This window comes from Myxocyprinus asiaticus, chromosome 26, assembly GCF_019703515.2.
Source record: "Myxocyprinus asiaticus isolate MX2 ecotype Aquarium Trade chromosome 26, UBuf_Myxa_2, whole genome shotgun sequence".
Classification (NCBI taxonomy): Eukaryota; Metazoa; Chordata; class Actinopteri; order Cypriniformes; family Catostomidae; genus Myxocyprinus; species Myxocyprinus asiaticus.
This window is the reverse complement of record NC_059369.1, coordinates 39303885-39322452: the sequence shown is the minus strand read 5'-3', so window position 1 is coordinate 39322452 and position 18568 is coordinate 39303885. Positions and strand designations below refer to the sequence as shown.

The following is an 18568-nucleotide window of genomic DNA, read 5'->3' as shown; positions in this document are numbered from 1 at the left end:
TTTATTTCAGGTCAAATTCTTCTCCAGTGTAGGATCCAATATTTCAGCTCAATTTATCAAAAGATAAATGTTATGAAGCAATGAAATACTTTTATTCTAGTGCAAGAATTTAAGTGCATTCATGTTAAATTACATTCAAGCAGATAAAAATGGTTTTGTAGTTGTCTACAAACAAGCTCTTACAGGAATGTTACTTTGGCTAGGAGCACACAGGAAAGAGATAAAAATGTAAAAAAATTATTGCACTAACAATTGCCAGCTGAACCCAAAAGAATAAATATTCCCCACTGATCTGCATTTGCAAATCAAACAGAGGTGACATAAAGCAGCCAATTTATGACCACTCAAACCAAACCACTCCAAAAGTAACCTTACAACCAAAAGCAATGTTTTCATTATCATCCTAAATCTACTGAACTTCTAACACACTTCTGACAAGGTCAGCAATTTATTTTCAATGGTTAATTGGTCCTAACAGAACTGCAACGTATTATCATTTAATCTTTTATGACCTTGTTGACTGATATTTGTTGTTTTTTGGAGAATACACTTTTCAGTATGCTTAGGGAAGAAAATAAGTCTTCCTCAAAAAATTATCTGTAATTTAATATAAACTGCTATAAAAAAAATTGCAGTTTTGAGGCTAAGATTTTGCTTTCACCATTGTGCAGAAAGAGAGCAAATAGATGAGGAATAATTCAACCAGCATTAGAACATTTACACTGTGCAAATTTAACTGAAATGGTGAACTCAAAGCTTTCTTCAACCATCTTTAAAAATTAGAAGCAACTTTAAGAACAAATGAAATGTTTCTTCTAATATTTTGTATCAAAGGGCATTGGGCCCAGCTCTATTTTGACATCAGCAAACTGTCGGTTGGGATCGCGTCCTGATTGGCTCCATTTTTTTACTTTCTCAGGCCAAGAGCATGGCTGCTGGTGTTTCCTCTGTTGCCGCTGACAATAACGCCATGGCTTGCACTTTGACATGGGCCCTTCAAAGGGTCGACTGCAAATTTACAAACAGGAAATTTTTTAGCCATAAAGCCTCATGCGTGGTTCTCTTATGCATGTAAACATGCACTCTACTGATTCTCAGACCTACAGACAGGGAAGTAACAGACACGAATGTGGTTACAAACATGCAACTTCAAGTCAACATGAAAACAAAATTGACCGTATTTACTTGCTATATTTATTTATTCCATAGAAATAAAAATGTTTGTCTTCATAAAAGGGAATAAATTGCTCAGCCTCTAAAAAAATGGTCCTTTTTGGTGACATGAATCCATATTTTTCAAGCCCTCTCCTCCAACCAATTGGCTCCGTTTTTTTCACTATCCAATCCATTCATTATGAATAAAATCAGCTTAGGCCCTACATTGTTTTCCCATAGAATGTCCTGTTTCGCTTGTAAATATGTGACATTACAGAAGTATAACGGGTTTGTGATTACCATTTCATGTTGAGTTTTATTACAATTTTGCCAGCTGGATTTCCAGATTTTACCACCAAATATGTCATGAAAACACCACCAAATGGCTTACCTTGTCCCAAAGTGTTTTAAGTACGTATCTCCAAATATGTGCCTGTAGATGTAGTCGTCCAGATCTTCGAATATGTCATCATCGAGACTGTGATACTCGTCCATTTCCTCAAGATAATCCTCAACTCCACTAACAAAGTCTGTAAACAGCATCTTGTCATGGATGAAGATGCCGTTTTGGAAGAAATTATTGATGAAGCTCTCTAGCTCCCTCCAGTGGCGGAAATGGCCAACTTCTTTCTGCAGATAGCTTCGCAAGAGTTCGTTAAACTCATCTGCGCGGATGGGGTCCATCGCCTTATTGAACAGACTCATAGACTCCTGATAAGCACAATCAAAAACATCAGAACACCCTTTGGGTGGCATTTTCTGACTTTGCTCTTTCTGAGTGCCGGTTTTGCGTGTGTTAGGATCATCGTGAATAGAAGAGTCGAAGGCTGATTTGTGAGGGTGTCGATGTAAAGTTTTTTTAGGCTGCCAGTGGATATCTTCTGCACGTTTGTTGCCCTGTTCCTTAAAACCATCTTTCTGAAACGTCTGACGTTCAGGTTTTGCATCCTTCCTCTTTTGGAACCTATTGTCGTCGGCCCTATTGAAAACATTGGAGGCGGAGTCTTTAAAGTGCCTGAACGTAGATTTAACAGAGTCCGAAAACTTCCTGAGATTTTCCTTAACCGCTTCTTTGGCCTTCTTGATCTGCTCCTTGTGATGGTGCACAAACTCTTTAGTGGAATTCTTGACAGCATCAAAGGTTTCCTTCACCTTTCCCATCATCCCATCCTTCGGAACCTTGGTCTTTACCTCCTGGTCGCCTTTTTCTCTCCCCTTTTTTGACTCTACGTAAAGTCTCTCCCAAAGATCTGAGCGTTGCTGCTCAAATCTAAGCTTGTTCTCTAGCTCCAGTAGTCGAGCCTGGAGTTCTTTGCCCTCGGGATCCGTCATGCCTTTCACATCTTCCTCTTTCTTACTCATTTTCTCAAGTTCCTCTTTCAGCTTATCCGTAACCTTCTGTTCTTTATCGAGCTCTTTCCGAAGGACCTGAGCCTCGGCCATGAGTGCCGCCCTCTGGCTGATGAAGCTACGGACTTTCTGCTTCTCCTCTTGCAAGTGGCCCTTCAAACATTGGTTTTCGGACAAGATCGAGTCTGTTCCAGCTCCTCTCTCCACTAACTCTCGGATCTGTCCACGTAAGGACCTCAATTCCTCCTGCAAGGCCGAGAGGGACTCCTCCTGTAGCTCAAGAGTGATTTTAAGATGCTGGTTTTCCGTGGTCAAGTCCTTCTGCTGAGACTCCATCTCGTTCTTAGCTTGCGACAGTTGGTCAAACAAATCTTGTTTTTGTGCCTGTGTTTTCAAACAGAAAATCAAACTTTTACCACTGCCCACCTCACAAATAAGTAGGAGACACATTTTGAACTACTCCTTGAACTACTAATGGTGACAATACAGAAATAATTGGTGAATTTTGTTGCAGCAATCCTACAATATCAGTACTCACTGGATGTTGCACCAATTAGTTGATTAGAGTTACCTGTAGCTCTTCCTGTTTAAATCGGAGATGCTGGTTTTCTTTAGTTATTTTATCCATGATGCTTGTGAGGGACAGGACCATGTCCTCTTTTTCCTCTAGATCATCCCTCAAACTCTCAACCACTTCCTAAAGGTATGGAGATAGGGGCGTAAGAATGGATGCCTATGAAAAGCTACAAAGAAAACTAACCAGCTTCATAATGCTTTTCTAAAGCAACACAGACCCCATTTACACCTGGTTTTAAGATGTGTTTCCAATCACAAGTGTTCAGCATTAAATACATATGTAAACGGGGTGCAAAAAGTTTTGTTATCAGATCACAAAAACCACATACAGAGGTAGACAAAATCTGACCACATTGCATTTGAGGTGTAAATGTTAATCTGCCCTGAATGCATCCCGGACAACAGTGAAGCACCACCTCCCACCTGTCAATCAATCGCTGCACTAAAACAAGAGTTTACCTCCACAATTGGGTACATTGCAAAAAAGTTCAAAGATGAAGGAATTGTGAATGAGCACAGGCAGACCAAGAAAGACAACAAGCAGATTGGACAGGATAATTGTGAGTAAAAAAAAAAAAAAAAAGAAAACAGGAAAGAAACAGCTGCAAGGATTGACTCACAAATCATGAGAATTACCAGATACAACCAAGTTCGCAGACCATTCGAAACAGGATCAATGAGTACATGGGGAGAGTAATGCTGTGAAAACCATTCATTAGCTTAAAGAATAAAAAATCCAGGATAAAACTGGCAAAAGGACATGCACAGAAAGACAGCAGCTTTTGGAGAACTGTCTTATTATCAGATGAGTCCAAATTGAACCTGCATGGATTTGATGGCATAGTATTTGTGTGGAAAAAGGCAGGGGAAGTATTCCAGCCACACTGCACTAAGGATACTGTAAAGCACAGAGGTAGACATGTCAGTGTCTGGGGCTGTTTCTCTTACTATGGTGTCAGTGAGTTTGTGCTCATTGATAGAATGATGAACTCTGAAGTGTACAGAGAAATTCTGGATGCAAACTTGCAGAAATTTTTAAGACACAGAAGTGGCTCTTTCAACAGGATAACGATCCAAAGTATTTGTGACGAGGAGGAGGGCGTGGCCGGTTCGAGAGACGGCCGTGGACAGCTGGCACTGAATCAGCGGGAGAGTGAGATAAGGGGCAGCCGGAGATGCCGGTTCAAGAGAGAGAGAGACACATGCAGCCGCGTTGCATATGTGTCTGTTTGTCTTATGTTTTATTTTGTATAAAACTCCTCCTTGCCCATCCTTTAAGGAGGAGGGATGCACTGTCGCGGAGTCCTCGCCGCTGCCATCCACCAGGAGAGAGAGCCGGAGGAACCATGGCCGTCTGCCAAGAGGGGGAGGAGTGGTTCCGTCCGCCAGGGGTCGGAGGGCTCGCTGCCGTCCGCTGGGGGAGGCGCGAGCTGGCATCCGCCAGAGGGCGGAGGAGCAGTTGAGGACCGGGCGACAACCCGTCCGGGAGCCAGCGTGCAATTTCTTTTCTCTCTCCTCTCTCTCTCTCTTTGTGTCTCCGCTCACCATTCCCGCTCCCCACGCCTCCCCTCGTCTCTCCCCCCAGGTTCATAGGAGGCGTGGTGGGCCAACGGCTGACAGAACAGCTGGAAGGGCAGCGTCTCCCCCCCAGAGATTTACAATTTAAAACATAAGCTTCATTTTTGTTAAAATGTTCTGCTTGAAAAGTATGCTTAGGTTATCTTGCTTTACAATAAATATAAATTGGTTTGATGTTTTGTTCTCAAATGCAAAGGTATTCATGCATTTTTAAGTTCAGCTTAACCACCCAAATACTTAACGGGACCACTGTACATGACACACAATATACACACTTAAATATCAACATGCAGTGATACAGATGACAAGCACGCACATCTGAAGCTCAGTTAATACAGGTATTCCATTAAAGTAATGGAGAATTCTGCTTGAAATGTTGCATTTGTGCTTAAAATTTCAACTGCTTTCTTTGTCATGCAGTAGCACACTGACATAGTAACTGATGTACAGTATGTTGTCATGAAACACAGACTCCTTGAAATACAAACACAAATGGTCACAGGAGACGCACTTAAGCGACCAGGTGTAAACAGCGCTTGACCACATGTGATCTGATCACCCAAGACGCATCTTCATACCAGGTGTAAACAGGGTCAAAAAGCCAGGTGTGCTTTCGAAAACATTCATGACTGAGAAAAAGGGGGAATTTACTAATTGAAAATAGAAAAAACATTTAGCACTACAAATTGAAATCATAAGGAGTTTGGTTAATGTTTGTAAATATCACTCTTAAGAGAAAAAGCTTCTTTATTCTACACATGGTGCTGGTTCATCATGAGTGCTACAATGTTGAGAGCATATGGCAAGGCGAATATTACTCAAGTTATCTCGATAATCCTCTGTAATTATACACTTTTACTGATAAAAAAATGTAGTAATTTCTGACTGCAAATAGTACATTTCTACAATCGTATCTGTAACTGAGAACGTGTTTTTGTGTGATGGTAGAAAATAAGACATACTGAACGTCATGACAATGGTAAAGTTAAAGGCAGCTCTGATGTGTATGTTTCATATTTTATTGCATTGTTTCGTCATTGTATTATGTTTGTGCATCACCAGGCAAATTAAGATGTTCCAGATCCCTTAGTGAAATGAAACATCATGAAAATAATTTGGTTCCTGTATTTATTTATTTTTTTATTTATAGTTTTATGGTTCGATTCCCAACCCAATTAAAGGAACTGTTCACCCCAAATTGAAAATTATTTCATCATTTACTCACCCTCATGGCATCACATGACTTTCTTTCCTCTGCTGAAGATTTTTAAAGAATATTTCAGCTTTGTTGGTCCTCACAATGCAAGTAATGGGATAATTTTGAAGCTCCAAAAGCACATAAAGGCAGCATAAAAGTAATCCATATGACTCCAGTGGTTTAATCCATGTCTTCAGAAGTGATATGATAGGTGTGGGTGAAAAACAGATCAATATTTAAGTCCTTTTTTACTATAAATCTCCACTTTCACTTTCACTTTAACATTCTTCTTTTGTTTTTGGTGATTCACATTCTTTGTAGATATCACCACATACTGGGCAAGGAGGAGAATTTATAGTAAAAAAGGACTTAAATATTGATCTGTTTTTCACCCACCCCAATCATATCTCTTCTGAAGATATGGATTTGACCACTGTAGTAGTACAGATTACTTTTATGCTGCCTTTGTGTTTTTTAGACCTTCAGAATTTTGGTACCCGTTCACTTGCATTGTGAAGACCTACAGAGCTGAAATAATCTTCTAAAAAGAGAATTTTCATTTTTTTGCATGAACTTTTCCTTTAGAACATAGTCAAGAAATGTAAAGAGTGAGACTTTGGGACTTCACATGCCAAAAATGATCCTTTTTTTATTGAGCGGAACCCATAAAAGTAAGACATTTTGACCAATCATGTACCAAATGTACCAAAAAGAGACAAATTATTTAAAATAGGTTAGGGTTAGGTGGAAAGATGAACTAAGAGGGTGAAAGTAAAAGATCACCAAATCTTCAAATCATCTTAATGTGAATCAGAGAGGAAATTAAATCAGCAGAAAATATAAAAGACAATGAAAGCTGAAACAAAGTTCACCAATGACAGCATGAAATACAGAGGAAAACCAGGAAATGTAGATGTTTAGCAGTCTCATGTCTGTTAAGAGTTAGTGAGTGCATTGTGACAGACCTTACTAGCAATCCTCTGCCTCTCTTGTATCTGTACTGTGCCTGAAAAATACACAAACATAGTTGGTAACATAGTTTGGGAACAAACATTGCTAACAAAAACATTTTCTAGCTAATGGGATGAGCATAACTAGAAGCATTTATAGAAAATTTCCATGACTACTTAAGATTGTATTGATTTCAACAACTTTTCCAGGATTGGACATCACCATTTTAAAATTCCCAAATATTTCCAGGTTTTCCATGACTGTGGGAGCTCTGCATGGTATTACCATCGAATACACTGTACAATTGTACTGCCACAGTGCTTTTTCTATAAGGTACTGATCCTAGCAGTTCTGTTTGAATTCTTTAACCACTTAAGAGATAGTTCACCAAAATATGCAAATTATCTTATCATTTACTCATGCCATCCCAGATGTGTTTCTTTCTTCAGCAGAACACAGAGTTTTTAGAAAAATATCTCAGCTCGGTAGGTCCATTCAGTGCAAGTGAATGGCGTTCAGACCTTTGTAGTTTCAAAAAGCACATAAAAGAAACATAAAAGTAATCCAAAAGACTCCAGTGTTTAAATCCATATCTTCAGAAGCGATATGATAGGTGTGGGTGAGAATCTCCACTTTAACTTTCACTTTCAGATGTGAAAATAAAACTAAACAGGCACCACATGTTCAGATGTAAAAGTAAAAGTGGAGATTTAGAGTAAAAAAAGGACTTACATTTTGATCTGTTTCTCACCCACACCTATTATATCGCTTCTGACTCATGGATTTAACTACTGGAGTCATGTAGATTACTTTTATATTTCCTTTATGTGATTTTTGGAGCTACAAAGGTCTGATCACCATTCACTTGCATTGTATGAACATACAGAGCTGAAATATTCTTATAAAAATCTTTGTTTGTGTTCTGCAGAAGAAAGAAAGTCATTCACATCTGGGATGGCATGAGGGTGAGAGAATTTTCATTTTTGGGTGAACTATCCTTTTAATAGGAAGAGCACATGAAAAAATAAGAGAACATGGCACTGTTTACCGTAAAAGTGTCCGAAGCCCATGCTGATGGCAATGAGCAGTGCCAGAAGGATGCATTTGTTCAGGGTGCCACTGATCTGGCCCTGATACTGCGGAGCAATGTGGGGGTCCAGATGAGCCTGAATCTCTTCAAGGACCTAATGAATTCAAACGTGCAATAAAATCAAATTAGGGATGCACCGATATGGAATTTTACTGTGTCCGAAACCAATAACCAATAATTGTACTTTATGAGTTTTAACTCTTTAAACTGGAGCTACCAGGTAATTTTAGGAATCTGGAATTCACAATCTGACCAACTCTTAACTGTTGCTATTTATGGTTTGGCGGATGTAACCTGAACAAGAAGTGTGTCTGTACTGAATGAGAAATAAATCACACAATATTTGCATAAACCGTATCGTGCCCATTTAAGTATTTATCATAATGCTTGTATCGTGCCCATTTATGGTAATCCTAATGAATCACTAAATTAAACAGAGAGAAAATTACAAACTTCAAACAGATGTAATAATGAACTAAACCACGAGACAGTGAATTAACAGCATGTAATGAACATAAAATAACAAAACACACAATAAAAACACAAATCTTTTTAAACATCTTTGTAATATTTATGCCAGCAGCTACAGTAGAATGTGTGCAGCTGTGGTTTGTGTGTCTGCATGCCATGCACTGCACTTACTAGTCTCATTCACAGACACTCATCTGTGACAGTTCCATTTGAAAATAATTTATTAAATGTGATCACAATAATCATAATGGGAATAGGTAAAAACGTCATACAGAGCTATAATGTAGGGAAAGTCTCAACGTGTAAAATACAACAAAGAACATTAGTTGCACTCGCAGGCTAGTGTTTTTATCTAGCGTTTACCATCTAACGTCGCTCTGACTATTTCAAGATCTATGCACAATGTAATGTTGTGTTTGGGCTCGTTTGAATCAGGATCATCTATAAGTAACGACATGTCATTTTCCATATTCTGTTTATGTTTAATGAAGTAACAAGCGAAAATATGGCAGTGGGTGCCCCGAGAAGCATACATGTATATGTTGTTTTGTCACATATTTGGTTTCTACTTTATTTATTCCTTTATTACTCCTGTAGATTTATAGTATTAACTAATAAAAACACACAGTTGCAATCCTAAAGCATTAGGGACAAACATGGCATGTGTTATTGTAAAGGATTATTGCTGTTCATAGCATGATTTTGCATAATGGACTATATTCATTTCTAGCATTTAATGTATTATAAAGCATTTTGCACACACTCATGGAGTGGTGAGTTGTTTGTCGCTATGATACGGCACCTCCCCCTGTCTCCTCTGTGGCTCATGAGGGTCTCTGGGCTCCGAGACAGTCCTGTTCCTCCTCACACTGCGTCTCCTCACCACAGGACTGCTCTTCATCTCATCCTCCTCTTCCTCGCTGCTGCTGTTACTGGAGCCTCTCTGCACAGGCTGATCCACTGGGAAAACTGTGAGGATAAATAAAACAAATATACTTATGTTAAAACCCACACAAATTATTAATGAACATACTGTAAATGTTTGATATCATGGTGGCGACTTCCCATTGTTCTTAAAATTCTAATCACTATTAGGTGGTGTGGCATAGTGTCTAAAGCTCAAAGTTAATGAAAAGTTGCTGGTTCGAGACCCATTAAGAGCAAGACCTGAGCTAAAACCTGAAAGTTCCCTATAAGTCAATTTGGATAAAAGCATCTGTGACTAAATGACTTTTTAGCCAGATCTTTGACTATCGGCATAAAGTCTGGTCCACCCTGCAGCTTATTCTTGCCAAGAACCGTGCACTATGACAGGAAGAGACCATCTGACCATCATGTTAAGCAGTTTGGTTTGTTTTTAAATTTTATTTAAGGTTGGATTTATATGAAATAGCTGATACCATAAAAATACACTGGTGTGGAAAACAAACACTCATAAGTTTTGAAAAGCCAGCTAGTTGTCTGAGGCTGAGACTAACCACTTCCAGACAACTTTTGATATTTCAGGGCTCCAGACTAAAAAAATGACTTAAGAAGCCAATGGCTCCTTAATTGAAACATTAAGGAGCCAAATGGCTGTTTTTAGTCGCCAAATCACAGAATTGCTCGATGTAGATTGCTGTTCGGTAACAAGATAGAAAGCAGAAGAAAAGGAAGACAGCTGATAACCCATTAATCAGAGATTTAATAAACAGTATATATAGTGGAGAAGATAACTTTGCATTCCCTTTTGTCTCATAAATGTTCACACCCCTTTCATAATTTATACAAATATAAGAGATAAACAATTTTTTTATTTAATACTGCTCTTCACAATCTACATTACAGATAATTACATAAAGTATAGTATGCATATAGTAGTTTGTTGTCTTTTTGAGCATCAATTAATGTTTGCACCTTGTTTTTGTGTATACAGTATATCACACTAAATTGTTTAAAAAATTCAAACAAAATCTAACATAAAACATAGGCAATCTGAGTAAACACAAAATACAGTTTATAAATGATAATGTTACTTATTGAAGCAAAAAAGTTATCCAATACCAACTGGGCCTGTGTGAAAAAGTATTTGCCCTCTTAGTTCCTAAATCCCCAAATCTATGAAACTGCATCCATAATGGACTAGACACAGCCCTGTTCAATCAAATCAACACCTAACTAGAACTTTTTCAGCATTATGAAGTTGGCTAAAAGGTCTCACCCGGTAGCACACCATGCCAAGGTCAAATTAATGAGGAAAAAGGTGATTGAAATAGCTTTATAACCCTTCTCAGACTGATGTATTTCAAAGGCTCTGGGACTCCTAAGAACCACAGTGAGAGCCATTATCTCCAAATGGAGAAAACTTGGCACAGTAGTGAACCTTCCCAGAAGTGGCCGAATTTTGAAAACCACTGCTAACAAAGAAGAACATTAAGGCTCATCTGAATTTTGTCAAAACACACCTTGATGATCCTCAAACCTTTTGGGAGAATATTCTGTGGACTGATGATTCAAAAGTGGAACTGTTTGGAAGACAGGGGTCCTGTTACATCTGCCGTAAATCAAACACAGAATTCCACAAAAAGAACATCATACCTACGGTCAAGCATGGTGGTGGTCATGTGATGGTGTGGGGATGCTTTGCTGCTTCAGGGCCAGGATGACTTGCAATAATTAAGGGAAACATGAATCCTGTTCTCTATCAGAAAATCCTAAAGGAGAACGTCCGGTCATCAGTCTGTGAGTTGAAGCTCAAGCACAACTGGATTATGCAGCAAGACAACGATCCAAAGCATAGGAGTAAGTCCACCTCTGAATGACTCAAAAGAAGCAAAATTAAAGTTCTGGAGTGGCCTAGTCAAAGTCCTGACTTGACCCCGAATTGAAATGCTGTGGCAGGACCTTAAACGGGCAGTTCATGCTTAAAAACCCTCCAGTGTGACTGAACTAAAGCAGTTCTGCAAAGAAGAGTGGGCCAAAATTCCACCACAGTGTTGTAAAAGACTGATCTTCAGTTATCTGAAGCGTTTGGTTGCAGTTGTTGCTGCTAAAGGTGGCACAACCATCTATTAAGTTTAAGGGGGCAGTTAGTTTTTCACATGGTTGATATAGGTGTTGGATAACTTTTTGGCTTTAATAAAATATATATATATATATATATATATATATATATATATATATATATATATTTGAAAACTGTATTTTGTGTTTGGGTTGCATTTGTTTTATGTAATATCTCGTTTGAAGATCTAAAACAATTTAGTATGAAAAATACACAAAAATAGAAGAAATCAGGAAGGGGGCAAATACTTTTTTCACAGCACTGTAGTCCATTTATAAAGCATTTATAAAGTTTTCATCATGGGGACCCAACAAAGTATCTACAATGTAGGTTATTTCGGGTTTTACTAGCTTTGTGGGAACCAAATCGCAAAACCTGATGATTTGTAGGGTACTGACAAATGTCAATGCAGTGTGCTATTGCAAAACACTGATTCCTGTAGCTCTGCATTTGATTGTACAAGCATTTCTGTAAACACACAGCAAAAACACATGCTTATAGAAAACATCTCTCGTGCCAAGATGCCGGAAAACAGGCCCTGAGGTAACCAGCTAATCAACTAAACCATCACATGACTTGTCCTCCAAAAACACACTTAGATAAGAGCTCATGTTTATAAAGCTGCAGAACTGTGCACGTCTTATGCTTTTGTGAATACCTCCTTTGTATTTGGTGTTATGCTCAAACAGGTACCGTGTCAACATTATAAGGTGTCCTGCAACAAGAAACACTTCATACAAGGGGGCCTGGGTAGCTCAGTGGTAAAAGACGCTAGTTCAAAACCCAGGGCGTGCTGAGTGATTCCAGCCAGGTCTCCTAAGCAACCAAATTGGCCCGGTTGCTAGGGAGGGTAGAGTCACATGGAGTAACCTCCTAGTGGTCGCTATAATGTGGTTCGTTCTCGGTGGGGTGCATGGTGAGTTGAGCGCGGATGCCGCGGTGGATGGCGTGAAGCCTCCACATGCGCTATGTCTCTGTGGCAACGCATTCAACAAGCCACGTGATAAGATGCGTGGGTTGATGATCTCTGATGCGGAGGCAACTGGGATTCATCCTCGGCCACCCGGATTGAGGCGAATCACTACGCAATCACGAGGACTTAAAAGCGCACTGGGAATTGGGCATTCCAAATTGGGTGAAAAAGGGAAATAATCCCCCAAAAAAAGAAACTTCATACAGAGGAAATGAATCAAGCATTCAATAAATATTTCAAATCCAAAATCCTATAAACGCTGGTGAACATCAAATGAAAATGAGTCTAGAATTTCAAGAAACTGCAATTGCAACTAGATTTTTACATTTCAGAAGAAAATGTAAGTGGTGCTTTCCCACACAAAACTCACTGCCATAGTGCAAGGGTGTTGTGGGTGGTTGCCAAGGCATTGCTATGCAATTGCTGAGGTGTTCTAAGTGATTGTTAGCCCGTTGCTTTGTAGTTGCTGAGGTGTTCCAAGTGGTTGTAAGCGTGTTGCAAATCGTTTGCTATAGTTTGGTGTTCTGAGTGGATGTTGCTGCATTTGCAGTTGCTAGGGTGTTCTGTGTGGTTGCCGGGGCACTGCTATGCAGTTGCAATGATGTTCTGTGTGGTTCTTTGTATGTTGCTATGCAGTAGCTATGATGTTCTGGGTGGTTTATTACTGGCTCAAGTCAAAAGAGCTCACCATGATATTCTGGTCTCTAGATATTGTTTGGGTCTGACCAACAACTTAAGTCTATGAGATTTTTTCAAAAATCATAAGTCTAGAAATGTAATAGCACACCTCTTCTCAACAGGTATCATTCATGCCTGTTGTACAAACAAATTAGTTAATTTATCACTTAAGCCCAAAGTATACTTCCATCAGACAAGATGCATGATGCAAATCTTGTTATCAGCAGAGTGCTCGAGCACTGAACACTGTCCGATTTTTCTAGCCATGTGTCCTTGAACGTGCAGAATACGAATGCACCTGGAATTATTTGCACTAATTAATGGGTCCACAAGGTGGCAGCACTCACCATTGAGCTGTTGATGTCGCGAAGAAGCGCTAGCAGAAGATGTAATCGCTGGTAAACAACAGAAGACGAAGTTAAAACAACAACAGTGGATGTGCACGTCAAGAGCGCATTTGTGAGGAGGTCAGGAGATCCCTGCATTTGTATAACTCGAGTCTGAAGGACAATAAAGACATCTTTATTGATCTAAACTACTAAATGACTGCCTCTGTAAACACTACTAATTACCTCACAATCTAGTCAAGACATGGAATTACAACACATTTGACGAACACATTGCAGTGGCTTTTTCTCACACTGTGCACGTGTAATCAGCTCATGCAGCTACTGGCTGGATGTTTCATCAGCCAGATTAATGGGGCACAACCTATTTTTGCCACATCAGTTAACACACTCAGTCACAAACAAACACACACACCGTTCTTAGAGCTTTATCAGCATGCCGCATGTTAAAAACGCTCACACCATCATTTCAGAGCACCTGAGAAGCTCTGCAGCTGGCTTCCATATTCCCACAGTGTTCTGGAAAATCCCCATACACGTTTCCACCAATCCAGTGCCACGCCAGGAGAAAGAGGAACATTACTTTGTGTCTTTCAACATTATAGGAACAACAGGCACACAGTAGGGTTGGGATACACACTGGGAATTCCAACCATGTTTCTAGGAAACTCAGTAAATTTCCAAATACTCTTTCCAACCTAATGGGAATTTAACCTGTTTGTAGACACCCACTTATGGGGTGCAGCCTGGGTGACATGTGAGAGGTTACATTTCAGGGTCAAAAAATAACTACATTTTATTTTTTTTTATTTGTTTTTATAAGGGCAATATTTTGTTTTTTTCTAACCCTACAAGCCAACACGTTGTGACTCCCATTTCATTGCAAATCCTTGAACTGAATCGAGTAATTGAAAAAAATTCTAAACCTCAACAATTAGGGCTGTAAATTATAAAATCAAATTGAACACAAAAGCCCATATAAGGCAAGTAATTTTAAATATCTTGGACATTTTTGCAAATGTCAGTAGCACTTCTGTTTCAAGCCCTGGTTAATTCCTGATCCAGTTACATATGCAAGTTTTCCACTCACTTGTCTCAGCCTCTCTAAAGGTATACTGGCTGCTCGACGAGGTTCCAAGATAGAGCTCTTTGCTTCCTATTTCCTCCATCTCCTTAGCAACAGGCTCCTCCCGTGTGTCAATCTCCGCTTCCCGAGAGTCCGCCAGGGTGATGATGTCAGAGTTCTCACTGAAGGAGCAAAAAATGGTATGCTCTTCCGCACAAACATCCTCTCTTGTCTGCAAGAAAAAAAAAGAGTGTATGATTACTGGAGAATTCCTCAGGTGTTGTCTCTCTGAGAAACAATAACAGATTAAAAAAAAACATATTCTATGTAGTATTCCAAGTATTTCATACCTCTCTGGCGGGTTCCACCTCTGAAGTCGCCTCCTCTCTCAAGGTGAGATCCAGAGAAGTCTCAACCAGACTTTCCTCATCGCGTTCGGCTGTAAAACAGGTTCAAATATTTCAAACTTGTCCAACCGGTTCTGATTTTACATACATGAAATTCCGTAAACTACATTCATTCATGAACTATAGCTTTTGTATGTTGATGCAAATAGTTTATCACCAACAATACTGCATTCTAAAGTTTGCTGTAACCAAATTAGTGCAACATTAAATGCAAGCCATTCCACCCGCCCGCTGAAACAAAAGACATAGTTGTGAGTTTGCAAATCTTGGTTTTAAATGACAGATCTTTGTGACATCCTCACCAGCTGGTATGTCCACACGGCTAACCTCTCCTTCCTCACAGTCTCCCACGTTATCAAGGCCCAGCGTCTCAATATCTGAACCCTAAAAAGAAATTGAAGCATATTTTTATGACCATATTTAGCACTGAGACATTTTTTTCATGACACTTAAGCAAGCACATTTACCCCTAAATTTTCATTATTATTATGTCAATAAATCTCATTACTATAATATACATAGTAATGAAATTCATGCTTTCCAGACACAATAATTAAAAAAAAAAAAAAAAAAAAAAAACATTAAAAACATGAATTACATTCAGAAAAACACAAATTTTTATGGCATTATTTTCAGCACACTTACGAAAATTTTACCCCCCAATTGTTTTGTAAAAGTTTTACTTTTACTATTCCCATGATGATGATTGCATTAAAGTAAAAATTATGCTTTTGTACAATCTTTTTGTTAAATAAAATTAGCGAAAATGAAAGGCAGTACTACCAATAGAGAGCTCTGCTCTGATTTTTACATGTATAAATTAAATAATATACAATTTTTCTAAACTTTTATTTAAGCTCTAAATACCACCTTCATTTTCTATATGCAAAATTTACATTTGCAAAAAAGGACCAGGAAATTTTTTGACAGGTTTCGTAAAAATCACCAAAATGTCACAATGCAACAAATAGTAATGGTCCTAAAGCTAGACTTCATATTCTTTATGTAAAATGTAATTTCTCAATATTTTTCTTTTTCTTGACAGTCTTCGTAAGACTCACCCAATAAAACAGTAAAAGCTGTACTTTATTGGCTTCTGAAACTAAATTCAGGTGCAAAACAGCAACAATTAACATAAAATGAACAAATACATAGCTGCACTAACTAACATACAGTTTGAAATGTTGCAAAGACAATTACAGCATAAGACTGTGAATGCATAATGCCCAAATGAAAAGCCTTTGGGTAATCTGGATATCATTACAGGTAATAAATAATAATCACCTCATTACTAATGACCGTCCATCCACAGGAAGATTCGGTATCGCTGGAGCTTTCAGACATCTTTCAACCAGCTAGACTATAAAAATAAACACAATATCTGGTATACCAACACAACAGAGGCATGGACTGTTTTATTCAAAAGGAAATAAGAAAACACATTTGGCTGTGCAAACAGCACACTACACTATTTCAGGCTCCAGTTCACATTCGTGTTGATTCTCTGTATCAACCTCCACCTGAATGCTTATTATGGGATGGAAATGTCAGGTCGACCCTGTCATTGGTAAATGATTATTCTGCACATGTAGAACATATGAACAAAGATTCCCATCTTTATAAACAAGCTTACAGATGAACATTGCAGGCAAAAATAAAGAAGCTTTTCATTATAGATCTGACAGAAACACTGAAATCTGATACATTCTGGTTTATCTTCTCTAATTTCTTACTCATTTTCATTTCGTTCCAAACCTGTATGTTGTTATTTTCTCCAAGGAGCATACAGAATAAGGAGCAATTTCAAAGAATGTACACTTGCCTTTTTCATTCAATCGCAGTTCATAATGACCACATCAGTCAATCTTCTAAAAGCCCAAAAAACACCATAAAAGTAGTCCATACAACTTGTTCATTAAATAATAATTATTTTTAGTCTGTTCCTCGCACAAAGCTATCAGGCTTCAGAAGACTTGCAATGTAGTGCACATGTAATATGGACTACTTTTATGATACGTTTATGGTGTTTTTTGACCTTTTGGGTTTTACTTGTTGGTTGTTGTATGGAAAAGAACTGCATGAAGAATCTTAAAAATGTCTTATTCTGTGTTCCATAAAATTGGAGTGAAATGAGAAAATGCCAATAACATTTTCGGTGAACTATTATCGCTTTAAAAAACAAAAAAACAAAAAAAAAAAAAAAAAAGTTTCACATAGTTCTTAGTCAGGAAGCATTTCTTAACCCCCTAAAAGGAGAAGCACAGAGAAACCATTACACACTTTTAACATCATCCACCCAAAATCACTAAACCTTGTACAGCCTAACCATATTCATCCATTGCAAAAAGCATGTACATTATGATATATGGGTTCATGTATATGTTGACTGGTGCATGATGCAGAAAACTTTTCTTTAGTTAGACTTAATCTTATTTTAGAAGAATTCAGGCAATCAAAACCCAGCAAGACGGTTTATATTACGAAGGCTCTCGTCTAATATTATTATATAATGCATTCAAACATCCAGAACTCAACATTTGATTCACTAAATGAACTGAACTGCTGTAGTTTACAGATAAGCTGAGAAAACGGCATGTCATTGCACTGAATCTCACGCGCACACCAAAATATGAATGAGTCACTGCAATATTTCACTCTTCCTATAGATAAATTACTTTATACTGTTTTAGGTGCATGATCAGTTGTTCTTACCAGGTAAACTGCAGCTAGAGAAAGCAAACAGAGAAATGTTCCCTGTACAAATCCACAGTCACGCCTCACCAACTGAATCAAAACATCAACATCACACTATGAACGACAACAAGACGGCGGCAGCGGAGAGGCAGGTGTGTGGGAGTTGTAGTTTTTCACACAAGCAATCTCCTATTGATTTGATTAGGTACGGCAACTTAATAAACTACAATACCCATGATTCCAATAGCGGCCAAGCCACTAGATTTACGAGTGCTGTAAGTGACGTAGAGATTCTGAAGGCGTTACTTTGTTTCCCACCCGTATTCTGGCAGGTCCCGCCTCCTACGTTCGGATTGGCTGTTAAGAGCTACTTACAAGCGGTCTGTGATTGGCCAGTTGAGAAGTCGTTCATATAGCCTTAGTAACCATAGTAAACAGAGGGACATCATATCGTATAAGTTGCAGAAAAACAAACAGCCACTAAGTTGGAAGTTCAGTGCGAATTTTAAATGGTTAATATTAGACAAGACAAAACTATCACATGCATTTAAATAAGTTGTTTAAAGCTTTGTCGATTGATATTATAATGGGGGCGATGTAACATCGCTCTTCTGTCATATACAACTGATAGACCTATTTACTATACAGTATATTCATACAGCTCAATATACGATATGTAACATTCTTATGATTAATTAATTCTACAATTAGTTTTTAATAATTTAGAATGTTTAACTATAGGTAGAGTGTTTAAACTCAAATTAAATTATCAAGATGTGTAGCAAATTATCAAGATGTGTGTTTGTGCAGCAAACTTAATATCAAGACATTAAAAGTCATGTAAATTACATGTTTATTAAAAAGAATAATATTTCAAATGAACAATTAGAACAAAGGAATAGTTCACCCAAAAATGAAAATTCTCTCATCATTTATTCACCCTCATGCCATCCCAGATGTGTATGATTTCTTACTTCAGTAGAACACAAAT

The 18568-nt window shown here is 38.3% G+C and overlaps 1 protein-coding gene across 3 annotated transcripts; it reads right to left on the bottom strand.

The window, feature by feature from the left end:
* Positions 1–11: 11 nt before the first annotated feature.
* On the bottom strand, positions 12–17706 carry LOC127416589 (cell cycle progression protein 1-like). Of its 3 annotated transcripts, XM_051656011.1 has the most exons (12): positions 17596–17706; positions 16168–16243; positions 15186–15267; positions 14827–14915; positions 14501–14708; positions 13411–13458; positions 9172–9338; positions 7857–7992; positions 6823–6863; positions 3077–3202; positions 1547–2889; positions 14–1100 (listed from the first exon to the last, which is right to left on the bottom strand). In XM_051656011.1, exons 2-12 carry the CDS (start codon positions 16225–16227, stop codon positions 1085–1087), a joined length of 2316 nt encoding a protein of 771 aa, XP_051511971.1. In that variant the 5' UTR covers positions 16228–16243; positions 17596–17706; the 3' UTR covers positions 14–1084. The 3 variants fall into 3 exon arrangements, with proteins under 3 accessions (XP_051511973.1, XP_051511971.1, XP_051511972.1); XM_051656013.1 differs by lacking the exon at positions 3077–3202 and having other exon boundaries at positions 12–1100; XM_051656012.1 differs by lacking the exon at positions 13411–13458 and having other exon boundaries at positions 15–1100.
* Between the last annotated feature and the right edge of the window lie 862 nt (positions 17707–18568).

Excerpts from the sequence above, each read along its gene's own strand:
- LOC127416589 (XM_051656011.1), bottom strand. The coding sequence starts at position 16,227 with ATGTCTGAAAGCTCCAGCGATACCGAATCTTCCTGTGGATGGACGGTC. Across the intron at positions 14,916-15,185 it reads CCGTGTGGACATACCAGCTG|CCGAACGCGATGAGGAAAGT; the intron begins GTGAGGATGTCA and ends CCTGTTTTACAG. Across the intron at positions 13,459-14,500 it reads CTTTAGAGAGGCTGAGACAA|CGATTACATCTTCTGCTAGC; the intron begins GTGAGTGGAAAA and ends GTTGTTTACCAG.